The sequence below is a fragment of the Lepisma saccharinum genome, chromosome 11, assembly GCF_977018435.1.
Source record: "Lepisma saccharinum chromosome 11, izLepSacc3.1, whole genome shotgun sequence".
Taxonomy (NCBI): Eukaryota; Metazoa; Arthropoda; class Insecta; order Zygentoma; family Lepismatidae; genus Lepisma; species Lepisma saccharinum.
In genome coordinates, this window is record NC_139239.1 from 33,962,588 (window position 1) to 33,977,872 (window position 15,285).

At 37.1% G+C, this 15,285-nt stretch overlaps 1 protein-coding gene across 5 annotated transcripts in view; it reads right to left on the reverse strand.

Moving 5' to 3' along the window:
• LOC145994707 (cytosolic carboxypeptidase 1-like) overlaps positions 1-15,285 on the reverse strand; it is a 259,414-nt gene that overhangs the window by 204,987 nt on the left and 39,142 nt on the right. For all 5 annotated transcript variants that reach the window (XM_083130889.1, XM_083130886.1, XM_083130888.1 and 2 more), the window contains exon 3: positions 2,745-2,824. In XM_083130889.1, the coding sequence (XP_082987015.1) occupies positions 2,745-2,824 (80 nt within the window). The remainder of the gene's footprint in view (positions 1-2,744; positions 2,825-15,285) is intronic.

The following is a 15,285-nucleotide window of genomic DNA, read 5'->3' on the forward strand; positions in this document are numbered from 1 at the left end:
ATATACGGAGAAGGGGAGGGCTGTAAATAAAAGTGTACATAACAGAGATCTCTGTGTGACGCTTTTCTTCGTAACAACAGTGAGTTATCAAGAGGATTAAATGTCGATCGCCTTGAAAAATAAATGGTTCTGGTTTCTAATTACAGGGGTTACATTCTTACTTAGTCCTCTAAATGTAACAATAAATCGTAAACTAACATAAAAAGCAAAGGCAATCACCAAATGTCAAAAAGGCGATCCAATATCTAAAGTCACCTCGCCTCCGCGATCATCCACACAGACAATGTCCAAAAAATTTACTTCAAAGAGAAAGAGACAGCCAGAAGTAGTTACGTGCCCCTAAGAGAAGCCTGGATTCCTTTAATGTAAGCCATTTCCCGGAATTGTTCCCAGCATCATTTACCGGGATTTTATGATCGAGTTCCGATTCGAAAATTCGTTAACAATAAAGAATATTCTAGGTTCGTTACTCGAATAGCAATCTTTCATTTTGTTGCCGCAACTCGAAACCAAACACAGAAATTCGTTATCCATAACCATCCCAATTCCTGACTTTCATACCTATCACCATCACGACTATTACACTACTACTAATAACGTAACTCAAGAGGAACTTTGACGCTGTGCATATACATGTCACATTTATGAGACTTTTTATATTTGTAATGGGCACCATGTTATTATTAAGGTTTTTTACTCTTGTAAATTTGTTACACTAGATTATATCTAGTGTGTTCGCGAAAAGGCACGTAAGTCACAAACTGCAATTTTCTGTTGCTTTCATTTAAGTAACACTGAATCAAATTACAGAAAATATAAGAAGTATAATTTTATATTAGGCACATGTAATGATTCTAAAAAGTGATGACTCAACATGTATATCATGTCTGAAATGTTCGCTATTAAAAGAATAAACATAAATAACTGTTTACTGTAAAATTGCAGTTTTTGACTTGAGTGCTTTTTCCCGAACACCTTACATTTACTAATAAAAACACGGATTTCCATGTAAATAATTTTTTATCACAAACGTGAGGGAAGTATCAAAAAACCGGTTGCAAGTTTTAGAATACTGAAAACAATTTTCAGGGAGTATTCAGTTTATCAGTTTCAAGTCTGTCGCAACAAAAAAGTACAAGTATGAACTTGAATCCAATCGTTGGCAGTAGGAACGTTAATTTCTTATCAATCTCCTCTAAATAGAGAAATGTAGCAAGCCAGAATTAATAACCTGTATATCTGGCAGTTGCTCTTTCACACATTCAAAGAATGTCACGTCAGTAATTAACAAATCTTCCTGGTCAAGGTGCTGATCAACTGGTATAGGAGGGCAATAACCAGAGGATCGAAAGATAGAATCAGTTAGTGAGCAACGGGCGGCGTGGGGTCTTTTGTCTCGAGTCTTAGAACGAGGAGCAACTAGGGAGATTGGGCGAGCGAGTACAGGCCTATTCTAAGAGCCTTCTACAGGGAACTTCATCATCATCAGACAGACAGGTATTATCCTATTCCAACCATGTTGATCTAGACTTGAAGGTATAAATCCAAATGCTTGTGTTTTGCTATTTCAAAGTGTGTAAAGTAACCTCTCGCCTATTATCATCAAGTTATCTGCCAGAGGCGAGTCCTCACCAATGAGGATGAATGATTAAGTGAGCTGCATCACCCACGATAATGGTTAGGGTTCTTGGTTTGATCCCAAGTCTAGCAGAACGTTACGTTGTTAATTATAATTACTGACGTGACATTCTTTGAATGTCTGAAAGAGCAACGGCCGGAGATAGAGGTTTTTAATTCTGGCTTGCTACATTTCTCTATTTAGAGGAGATTGATACGATTGTATATCTGGAAAAGTGTTGCAGCGATGAAAGATTAAAATATCGGCAAGCATAGTAATCGATATAATACTGTTTCAACACACAGTGCAATGAATGCATCAGTCTTTCTATAAGTAAGTTCTAGAAAGCCAAGGGCATTCTAAAATACACTTGTAAATTAACTGTTCTGGCAGTATCTCAGTTTTAATTACGTTTCCTGCAAGCTTCCTTAATTATCATTACGCAACTACACAGGGTTCGTTCCAATTTCTTGAGCTTGCAAATATTTCTAGAACGGTCGCAGATCATGTTGCAAATTGTCCTTGTAATACAAAAAAAATCTTTGTTAGCAACCCTCACTGCAATCGAATATATCTTGAGTTCCATTTACACTCAAATAGTGGTTTACTTTACAGTGATAATTTTTGTTAAGTACGAGGAATTAAATGATATATATTTACATATTTTCTGTGAAAACCGGGCTATCACTACTTTACAAAAATAAAAAAAACAATGGTGAAAGTAAAGATTCGACTTTCAGTCCTCCTAAAATGATTGTAAGTAACAAAATTACATCCCATTTTCTATGCTTTTATCATTTTCGAAATGTTGCTTAAACTAATATAAAACATTTTCTTCCGAGTAACAGACCATTGCTACGAGGTGAAATATTTACCTATCTTCCATCAGTTTGAACATACATAGGTCTCAAAATCGTACAACTAATTGAATGAAGCTGAACACAAGAATTTCTACCAATCCCATATTGCTTTTTTCTATCTCCCTCTAACAAAATTTATCCCCCGTAGACATAGCAAAGAGCTGAACAGGATATAAAACAATAGCAAACAACACATAATTTGCGTGTAAGATGACATACAAATTGTAAATATATGACAAGCAGTTATATTATAAAAATCAACTTACCTCAATAACGCTTAGAAGTATTGAAAAGACATGTGGATCGTTGGCGATCTTTTGAATTAGACGATCACGTGAGACTTTGTCTGCAACAGAAAAACACAAATAAGTTCCCATTTGTAACATTTTCACAATAACAAAAGCAAAAAACATGAAAAAATATAAATTGTTAAAATCAAAAGCAGCTATATTATGTGCTGGAAAAGGTTAGTTAGCAAGGTAACAAAATTTATAGCATATGCATGGAGTTTATTGGATACGATAATAAAACTTTTTATCGATAACCTATACTTGTACAGGCCAATTAGCACTGCAAGCAAACTACTATCCTCTAGCTTGCAAACCGTGAAGTTAAAAAAAAATTAAATAAACAATTTATGTTATTTCCAGTATTTTAGCGATCTAGTGGCTACTCTCTTTCCCATTCCGACTACAGCATCTTTCTTGCTGAGACATTCCTTGAAGCAAGTATTTTATTACATTTTAGAAACTTGTTTTTCCTTTTACGGGACTAAATACAATATACGAAAGTACACAAACGTTAAACATGATTTTGGAAATCTTGTGTCATAATAGCACATCATCATACCATTAAATATTGTATTAACTTACAAATAGATTCATTACTGAAACTCACAAGATAGCTTGTGAAAGTTCACCTGCAATAAGGTGATTGAAAAAATGTTTCACAAAGGAGTTAATCTTTATTTTCACTATTGGGTTGTCCATGGCTCATTATTGGGTGTTTTAATTGTATATTTAATCAGTCAACAAATACAAAAACCAAGAAAACAATTCGACTGAGACACACACACCAACTGTTTACATTAGAAATTAAATGAAATGCCCAGCTAACTGTCAACTAAAATAACATACGTATGCATTTGAAACACAACAGGCGCATTACCAATTACAGTGTTCAATATTGTAATTAGCCGCTTACATAAAACAAGAGGAACAAAATTAAAATAATTAACACAAAAGATGAATGATGCAATTTACACTGAGTATGACATTTCAATCTACATTTGACATTTAAGAAGAATAATGAAAAAGGAAATTTCGTAACAAGATTATTGAAAAATAATAAAAGACAGGTGTAATGCAGTCAAAATTAAACTCAAGTACGGGACGTCGCCACAAGCTAATTTAAAATGGCGTCTTAATTGAAAATAAAAATTCAATGAATAGAACTAAAGTTACAGTTTCATCTAAGTGGTTGGTGCTGGGAATGATTTTAGAAACTGCGTTAAATAACTTGTACATTCTCCTTAAGAGTTCCACTTTCATCATCTTGGTTCTCCAGAAGGGGGGAGGAGGGTTACAAAAACAAAACAATGACATACATGTAGTTCAATAGTTTAAAGCGAAAGGTTCATAAAGACCTATTCAAGAATGGATAATCTCTAGTAATCGGCTCCTTCTTGACACAGTGTGCCAAGGGTAGAGCAACAAAATGTTTTATTGAAATAGCCACGAGAGCACAACGCATCTCGCAAATCTTCCTGAAAAAGATTTACTCCTTGATCAAATCCATCCTCTCCATTACGGCTAACAAATGACAGTCCCTTTTGCCACGACAGTCACACGAACACAGGATTCGGTTTGCAAGAACATGAATTATCGGAAACAATCCTTAACGTTCCCGCACGCCAAGCGGCCGGTTTTACGATAGCCTCCGAAACGGGCAAATAAACAATCCATTGAGAAGCTACAACAGAATCTTCGGAATGCCGCCGAAGCGTTCGGTAAAATACAAGTTTGTAATTGGTCAGGGTGGAACGCATGTAAATCAGGGAGATGAGCCAATCTCTGATAAGAACCACGGAGACGTCAACCGCAAGCATCATCTGCCTCGCAAGAGACTTAAGACTGCCAACCTGGCACGGGGTCAAGCTTTCACAGGCTGCCAAGCAGGCTATACACGCGCGCTATTTAATGAGCTGTTGTTCGAATGAATTGTTAAGTCATGCACCAACAAACAGAGCCCGGCAGAAGATTGATGATGCTATCGCTTAAGGCAGAACACAAGGTTCCCTCACGGTTTTCCGAACATGGGTCACAAAGAAGACGTTCTCAATGTGCAATTATAATTTGCAAGTCTTCCCGAGCGGTAAACAACATTATTACCTGCAAAGACAACGATTACGTCACAACCACCACCTTCCCGATCCTGCATCCAGGAGTTTTTGCACCAAGGACACGCTCGATTTTATTTTAAAATCTACCGCAGTGAGCAGAATAACTTAGCTACCAGCCACAGCACCGCGCAGACAATTTTACGAGCAAATTTAACAAAGAACAGACTTAGCAAACTTCAGTCGTTCTTCCCATCAAGCAAGTTGAAGCTGAGTTTACTGTGCGACTGCGGTATACTCCAGGACAAATTAAAAATTGTGAATTATTTCTTTGCTCGCAAATTCTTCAAACAAACCAATCAGGTTAGATTATATCGCAACAAACTATTATTGGTTACGGCTTCCCCGATTGATTGGTGACAACGTCGTCGCCTTGTAATCAAGGGGTCCCGGAGTTCAATACCCGGTGGAGGCACATACTGGTTCGAATTACACTTTGAACTGTAGGTCCAGTACCTGTTAAACTAGTATGAAAATTGATTTGAACAATTAAAAAAAATACAAGGTATTACAAATGAGGAGCAATTGATTACAAAGTGACAGCGTTACCACTACGTCATCGAGGAGGCATGCAAAATTTCTTAACCCAATCAGCAGACTAAATATAGCATTTAATGTAGATATTGGGCAGGGTGCAATTTAATACGACCTTGCATAAATCTTGAGTAAAAGCTGACAAAAGAAACAGCATATTGGGGAATGATTGGACACACAAACACGTATGGTCAGGTCATTTAATCCAACATTTGCGGTATGCAAATAATCTGTGCACATGGCAGCTTCCTTTGATACTCAAGGTTATGTAAGTTATTATGAGACTGTACGGCTCCCATTCACCAAGAATCAGAACTTCTGCATCTTCCTAGCTTGTTAAATATACAGAAGGTTAGTTACTCCAAAACTAGCTCGGTGACGTAAATTCCTTTTGTGTATATGCCGTTCCTTATGCCATCTGCTTCAGCCCAGAAAAAACCTAGGATAAATCTTCGTGGTTATTTCTAGTACACCCAGCGTCAGCTAAATGAGTAGAACGTATTTGATGTGGCCAGTTCCCTGAGGCAGCATAAAAAAAAGATGAGTTCGCAGTGCACCGCAGATTTATATCCGATTTGGCCGCACTGTCACGTTAAGTTGACTAATGTCTGGACTAAGTGAACCCTTATGTTAAAGATCAACAGGTGTATACAACTCAGAGCCCAAAATGTCATTAACACAAACACGATTTCTCTCACTCCAGTAACACACTGGCGTGCATAAGCTGATAACGATGCACTCTGGTGCATCAATATGCACCAATAAATGTATCAAAGGGTACTTTTATCAGCTGGTGTTCCTGGTGATGGACGAAAATGCATCAATTGAGAAGATCAGACGGATAATTTTAAAGAAATAAAATTACACGTTTTATTGTGTCTTTTTAACATATCAAAAGTGCATCAACCTTCATTGGGTGCATTTCCAGTTCTGTGTGCATGTAACGAAATAATAGTTTGGCCAAACAAGTATAACTTTTAGCAGTATGATTCAAAGAAACTATCTGACGCAGAATAAGAAAATTAAATCAATCAAAGAAGCTATCCCGTGGAGGCACATAGTAGTTCGGATCCCACTTTGAACTGAAGGTCCAGTTCCGATTAGCCTTTATGTGGATAAAGTGGAATTAAAAACAAACTAAAACAAAAACATTAAACGCATTAATGAATTGATAAAATGTCATTGTATTGGAATATATAAAGACCAACAGTGTCCAAGTAAGTATTCTTTCAAGGACATAATTACCAATTTTCATCAAATCCACCACACAGAAAGATAAATGAATCAAATAGATTTGATGCACAAGAGTCAGGTTTACAGTTTGATGCATTTTTGCATATCATTTGTGAAGGGAATGCCAAAGTGCATCATATGATGTGAATATTTCTATCTATGTCGAGCTTTATTTTAATGCATCAATTGATGCGTTTCTTGGTGCAACTGCATCTTCCTCGATAGTGCACTAAACATTTTGCAGAGCCAGTGCCTCATCTACAAGACGCAAAACCCCGTTATGTAGGGGGGGGGGGGGGGCGGAGACGGGGCGGCGGAATAACCACGAAAGGGATTAAGCGCGAAACGGACTAAGCGCGTAAGAGTACAACCGCGAAACGTAAAACAGGATTAAACGCGAAAGAAATAAGAGCGAAACGGAACAAGCGCGAACAGAATAAACGCGAAGAAACAAGCGCGAAAAGTTTAACCGCGAAATGGAATAAGAGCGAAAGGAACAACCGCGAAACGGATTAAGCGCGAAACCCAAATTCAACACCGGAATAAGCGCGAAAGGAACAACCGCGAAAACAAAATTCAAAACAGGAATAAACGCGAAAGGAACAACCGCGAAATGGATTAAGCGCGAAACCAAAATTCAACACCGAATTAAGCGCGAAAGGAATAACAGCGAAACGGATTAACCGCGAAACTAAAATAGAACACCGGAATAACCGCGAAACTGATTAATCGCGAAACGAAAATTGAACACCGGAATAAGCGCGAAAGAAACGGCCGCGAAACGGATTAATTGAGAAACGAAAATTGAACACCGGAATAAGTGCGAAAGGAACAACCGCGAAACGGATTAAGAACGAATCTAAAATTGAACACCGGAATAAGTGCGAAAGGAACAACCGCGAAACGGATTAAGAACGAAACTAAAATTGAACACCGGAATAAGCGCGAAAGGATCAACAGCGAAACCAAAATTTAACACCGGAATAAGCGCGAAAGGAATAACAGCGAAACGAAAATTCAAAACTGGAATAATGGAATAAGCGCGAAAGGAACACCTGTGAAACGGATTAATCGCGAAACCAAAATTGAACACCGGAATAAGCGCGTAAGGAATAAGAGCGAAAGAGATTAAGCGCGAAACTAAAATTCAAAACCGGAATAAGCGCGAGAGGAACAACCTCGAAATGGATTAAGCGCGATTCCAAAGTTGAAGACCGGAATATGCGCGAAAGGAACAACCGCGAAAAGAATTATAGCGAAACGGACTAAGCGCGAACGGAACAAGAGCGAAAAGATTAAACGCGAAACGGATTAACCGCGAGACTTCCAACCGCGTACATTCTCCTCTTTTGTAAAATCCTGGTGTAGGCTGTTGGGGGGGGGGGGGGGGTGATACCTGGCTTTGGTTGACTTGCCAGTCTAAGTTAGGAATGGACCACTGGGTCTCTCTCCGAAATCTCTTCACCGTTGACGATCGTAGTAAAGGAGGCTGCGTGTGATTTTGAAGTGTTTGAAGCACCTCCGGCGAGCGAAATCAAGCATTGCAGTGGTTGTAAGTGTTACCTCCATATTCAAAGCCACGGCAACCGAGGAAGCTGCATATGGGAAAGGGAAAAAATGAGAAGGATGATAAGGGTATTTTTTATATATGCACGTAAAATTATCTAATTGTTACGTTTATACTATATACAATAATAAAATCCATTTTACATAATCAATTGGGCCTTCCGATGGTGTAGTGGTAACGTCGCCTTGTAATCAAGGAGTCCAGGGGTTCAATACTCCGTGGAGGCACATTGCACAGTGATTAAGGACCCACTGTAGGTCCAGTCTCGATTAGCCTATCTGTGTACAAAGTGGATTTAAAACAACCATTCAAACAAACATAATCAATTGTTTATGTGATAAGACACATCTGCAAATATTCGCGGACTCATTTCAAAGGTATTTTTCATTATCATCTATTAAAATATTAAAAGCGGGACATTGGAGAATGAGATTATGTACTGTACCTATCCTTCTTTTAAGTATCAAAGGTTCTAATGTGATTAAAAAGCATGAAAAGAAAAACTGATACACGGTGTCTTTTAAAATTGTTGCTTTTTCGTCCTCGATTATTCCATTCGAAGCCTTCACAATGGAATGGGCTGCATTTTACGACGCTCTACAAGTACTGGTTTGAATTATTTTACTTCGTTCTTCTGTCAACTTGGGCTAATCGCGAAGATGAAGATGAATGGTGATAAGATTAAATTGGCGAATAACAATCCCAAACACACAAGGACGGGACATAACACAAGTCCCTCAGAAGATTATACTGGTTGCAGACGCCAGAGCATCGTTTGTCTGCAATAATGCAGTCCAGGGTGTACTACATTGAAGTGAGGTTGACATTTGGGTGTCTTTAGAAAGGGTTACCCCTTACACTCCACTCCTCAAGTACTGAAACTCCTATCGTTGTTTATGCAAAACTGAAATCCTTCAGTTCTTAGAGCAAAGCAAGCATTTGACATGTCTAGAAAAACTCCAGAAACATTGAAAACGATTGATTCACCTTGTGTAAGGTGATGACGGTGATTCATAGTTAGAGGAAAACCATATACGTTCGAAAGATTATTTTTTAGTCAAAATTTTAGTGAACAATATGAAGAGCCGATTTAGACTTAGATTTCTTTTCGGATATAGTTACATACATTGCCTTCAGATGAGTGTCAACGTGTGTTTTATGGTGACATATCAATCCCTCATTTATGTGTCAAGCGAAAGCATGTGGCGGCGTCACTATAGTTAAAAGATTTTCGGGCATACAAAGAAAATTCAAAGCACATTGCCACCTCACTCAAGACCTTATTTAACCAATCAAAATTGTGCCAATAGTACAGATGAATGTGAAAGCAAGTTCACTCCCAATAATCAGTCTTAACTGATCATAGAAGTTGTTTAGAAGTTATAATACTTTTAAACCAGATTCTCCTTTCAATAAATAGGCCTCCAGCGTATTGCTTCGATGATGCAGAAAAATTGCAACAAAATGGATTTAAGCATCACGGTGCCCTTGGCAAGGCAACTGGCAAAACAGCGAACCCACAGGAACAGTTCCATTTAGATGTCTAATCTGATTTACATAATTCTGTTATTGTTTGATTTTAGAATTTAACTTCGAACGATTCGATGTGTTCCATTCGATATCCAAATTATATTTAAACAATTAATGCTCAATTAAAACGATACTTAATTTAATTTAATGGACACCTGTTTCTGGGGAACTTTTGGAAAACCACAACAATCTTATTGGGATAGTAAGTCCACTAACTTCATCCTTCCCTCCGATAAAATCACAAGTCGCACTTTGCTTTACAAAACATCGCTGCTCAACGAGGAATGGCATCGAGATGGAACGAGTCGAGACTTATCACAGCCTCGTCTCGTCTACTGTGTTGCAGCGGGCGGATTTATATGCACTAAACAAAAGCCAAAATATGCATGCAAATATGCACTAAAAAGGCCAAAATATACACTTAAAATATGCATAAAAATCTTCAGAACAACATATTTTAAGGTTCTGTACGCCTTACACGGGAAATAAATGTATCAGTAACTCACTGAACGCAATTATAGAAATGAAAGTGTAATAAATTGCTCTATGATCACCAAAAAATACTAATTTGCAAATGTTTTTAGTTTCATGTAACGAAATGATTATACTGCATTACACGAATTTATTTGTCTGGAGGCTCGCTCTAAAAACTGCAATATTGCAATTATAATAATATACGTATCTTGGAAACACTATGCTCTTTTCGTTGCATTAATCAATATCTTATTCTTTTACATTAGCAATTCAATACACTAGACGTTATTTATCGATGTTTTCAGGTAGCAGACTGTTGCGATTGTCAGAAAGTGAGTCTTTGTATTTTGAAAATTTTCCTTCCATTTCACAGGATGCCACTGGACATTATTTGTTCGTTTCATTTCCTGTGTTGATATCCCGATGTAAAATAGATTTTTCTGTATTCAGAATTTTCAAATGAATAAATAAATCTCAGTTGTGGAATACCCAGGCAAATCCTGGACAGATTCCACCTGCAACACATAGTATTTCACCCGTCGCAGAATCAGCAAACCTGGGTTTCTGGACGCTATTGCTAACTGCTTCTCCAATTCAGCTTTCTCAACTTCTCCTAGTACTATTTTCTTCAGAACAATATCGAAAAGAGATTGGATGGAGATAGAAAGAAAAAAAAAATCTTTGTCTGTTCAAAACTATCAACTAAGTTTTACCAAATTTTTAATACTTCATTTAAGATTCAGATTAACGATACGGACAGACCACAATGGCGTGGATGGCCTAGTGTGGGGATTCAACCTGCAAACACTCTGAATGTGAATCCATCACGTTAAGGTCGAATTCAAAGGAAGCAATGCTGGATTGCTGCATTTAACGTGCGGTTCTGGTGGCGATAGAGTGCGCACAGAGATAAATGTATTATAGATAGATATTGAACTCAGGCAGCAAACAGTCTGCACTCTGAACCTGTGATTCGCAATGCGAGTCGAACAAACGCTATTTGTCGCGTGAGATTTAATGGAAAATAATGCACAACGATAGACTATAAAGAATAAGAAAATCATATTTTTTTTAACATAAATTGTTTTGCGGATTATATAAGAGATACAGTTTTCCTTATCAAAACCAGGGATATCCGCCCATAAAAACTGCATTAAATATACAGTACAGTATCACTAAGTACACAAATTCCACGGACGCTATTTCAGTCTCAGCCATTTTTCTCCTTCCAATTAATTTAATTGTAAAATTAGCATTTCAAATCACTACTACTTTCGTGAAGAAAATGGTCCAAAAATATTTTTTAATCCTCACCAGTATGTTGTTTGAATATTTAGGTGCAATCCATCGACAGATATAATTGCAAAAAGTTAGTGTATTTTTATTATGTATAATTTAAGAATAAAATGCGCTCATAGTGCATATCTTCATCATCTGACCATCATTTCCTTAGTTTCTATTGTCTTCTTATTTTGTACTCAAATAACAGAATGATCCTTCACTAGGTTATACAACAGCATTGTCCGCAAAAATTAACATAAGTTTATAAAAATCACAGTGTCCAGGCCTATCCAGGCAAAAAATGTTTTCTGTTACCAAAAATGAAAGCTCTGCTTAAAGCATGATAAATTTGCATTTCGGCAAATTTTCATCTGAAAGGTCGTTTGTTGATAAAAGGGTGGGTTTTCTCTATCTTCGTAACCAGGCACCTGCAACGCTATGAGATGAGTTTTGGATTGTCCTTGACCCAACTAGTGCCCATAACCAGACGACGTAGGCTATATTTTAATGCTGACACAAAGAACGGAGAAAATGAAGAAGACAAACTTGAAACTAACAATTACATGAAAATTAGTCCCAATATATGCAAATTATATGCACGTTAAGCTAAAATATACACTAACGTCCCAAATATGCATTTATATGCACTATAAAACTTTACCAGAGTAATCCACATCAAGTGAAATGAATAAATTCGTTGAGAGCATGTTAATTTTTCTTAAGGGAAAAACATGCAAATATGCAAGAATCCGCTCCCATGAGATCCTTCTCGCTTGTGTTATTTCGACTCAAATGTTTGTTACAGCTTATAAGTTATAACTTATTCTTTTAGATTCACTTTGTGTTCAGTAAGTCTATAAGGACTGGATCTACAGTTTAAATAAAAATATATTTGGAAAATAATTTATCTGATGAAGGTACAAAGTGTCGCAGGAACATTTTCATTAGGGAGAGGTACAAAATGCAATCTCCACCTCCATATATATTCATCGTGTTCCGCTTAGAGGGATCGAGAAATAATTGATAATTTGAAGAGAAAATAATGGTTTATTAACACACCTATCTTACACAAATATATATATATATATATTTCAACAGCGGTATTGCATCATTACCTCAGCTTGAGTCAACGCTTCATGAAAAGCAAACGTAGGGGTCTGATTGTGAAGATGACATTTAAGAAGGTCCTGTAAAAGTAAATACTTTAATGAAGTTCATCTACAACTCAGTTCGTAGTTTCAAATTTCAGTGTTTATTTCTCGTACAAGTGAAAAGGGGGGGTCTGGAGTTGAAGTGTTCCTTTGAACTTCTTCCAATCTTAGATTCTATCGACCTTTCGGACAGAAAGTTCACAATGCTCACAGCAGCTATTACTGCCACAGCTAATAGCCACAATCTTGACAGCCGAACACTATAACATTCCACCTCCCTGATGGCGCAGTGGTAGCGACCTCGCCTTCTAATCAAGGGGTCCCGGATTCGATAACCGGTGGAGGCACATAGTGGTTCGGATTCCACTTTATACTCAAAGGTCCAGTCCTGATTACCATATATTTGCATAAAGTGGACTTAATACAACAATTCAACTATAACGTTCCACAGTACAGCACAAGCGAGCAGCCCATCAAGAAATTATTGACAAAACGTGTGCGTGAGGAAGTTTGTAACACCTAAAAACTTGCCTTAGTCTTGCACTGGGATATTACGTTGGTGAAAGATCGAACAAATGAAACTAATCTAAAAGCAATTGTGGATAGACTTTCAGTACGTACCTGTTACAGGTTATGAAGTTGTCAAAAAAGTTGACAGGTACCATCTGGAACAGGAGATGTACAAGGAAAGGAACATCAGGAGCTAGCTGCTCTTTTGGGAGGTGCTTCATGACATTGTATGTATGAGTTTCGATACAACAGCTTCTAAGACAGGACGATGAGATATATCCGCATTCTGTTGCAACAATGTATTTAGCTTGCAGGCACCATATCCACAAGCAGCAAGAAACAAGTTGGGGCCCATTTTGGGGTAATTGGAACTGAGCTAGCTGATTAGATAGATGGCATCTTCCAAGGAAAAGCAAGAAATGATAACTTGTCTTAAGGTTGTGATGAAAACTGGAGTTCAATATGCAGAAAACTGACAGTCTCTAAAAGCTTAGAAATAAAGAGCCTGTTTGATTTGATTAATTCAGTCTCCCTTTGCATCTTATGTTTGCTTCCAGCTAATGTTGATTTCAGGTTCCAACATGAACCGAAGAGCTGGACTGAGTCGCACAAATTCTAAGAAGTCAAAACAGAAGCTGAAATCCTAGGTTCGAATCCCCGTGTCTCCAAAATAGTTTTTCTTAACAAATGGGTGCTACATAATGTATTTTATTCTCGTCACACCAATTGCAGCCTGAAAGTTTGTTATTGTTTGCGTAATTGTATGCATTGAAACTACTACTCGTTCAGAGAACGTGACTGTTGCTCGAGACTACTTGAAATTGAGATTTTTTTAGTTGCTGCTAAGCCTCGATATTTAAAACAAGTGCTAAAATTGAAAATTGTTGTGTGATAAAACACACCGTGAATATTCTCAAGAAGAAAACCACTGAAATTAAATGAGTAAGTTGTGAGGAACATCAGCAGATGTATTTTAAGATGTTCCGTCATTCACGTGACACTCTCCTCGTTTTATGCATAGATAGATATTTACAAGTGACCCACTCGATGAATGCTCGCACCTTAAGAGTAATTTTCAGATGGGAAAGAAAGAAAGCCTGGTCCAAATTGTAATGTCAAGACGTGCGCAGATTGTAGATGTTATTATCAGAAACAAACAGAATTAATCAGTAACTACAATTATTTACCTAAACATAACTCATATGGCACTTGGAATAGAGCTGTAAAATATGTCTTTTGGATGATTAGCTGTTTGAGTTAATTCATAGTGCACGAGTAAGTGTTTGGATCAACCCTCTCTTCTAAATCTAATTTTGTAAACGTCAAGGAATATAATATGATCCGGTTACAGGCGTTATTACAAAGAATTAAAAAAAAAACTACTTTTAACTACAATTATCTACCAAAATTGCTTTCTAGTAGTGTTTGTTTAAAAAGAAAGCACTATTTTCGGCTACTATATAATTCATAAACATGATGAAAAGTTTGCCTGCCTCTCTTTTATCTATAAATGTGGATTATTTGATTTTTATGTTTTTGGAAAATTATGAACTTAATTTATTTTTGTTTGGAGAGTTAATTTTATAGTTCTCCAGCTTAATCGTGAGCTAAATTAGAAATTGATAAATTTCGTGACATAAGAGAGAGACTTTCGTATGTTGTGTTGTAAAGTAGTCTCCTTGTAATAGAGTGGCTCTGGGTTCGATATCAGATGGCAGGCACATAGTGGTTCAGTTCTCACTTGCATTTGTGAGTCCCATCCCAAGTATAATTGAAGTGTGAGTGTGACGTATTCACAGACTTTTGACACGTTTTGAAAAAAATCACTTTGCCACGTGCCCCTGTAATATTTGAAATAAATATATAATTTTTCGTTGTCTATGTAACCTCTAAAAGCGGCGAAATATAGGTTTCCCGTTAGCACCATATGTTTTTACATCTGAATGTTTGCTATTGAATTAAACGTTAGCGGATTTCGAAATTACATATTATACCTCGATGGCTAAAATAAACCGAAATATCAAAATCTACTTTCGAATCTTGCTACACTTCACTGTTTACCGCGTAAATAAAGAGAAGAAAAAAATTCTGATCCTGACAGGGTTCGAACTCGCGACCCTTGCAGTTTG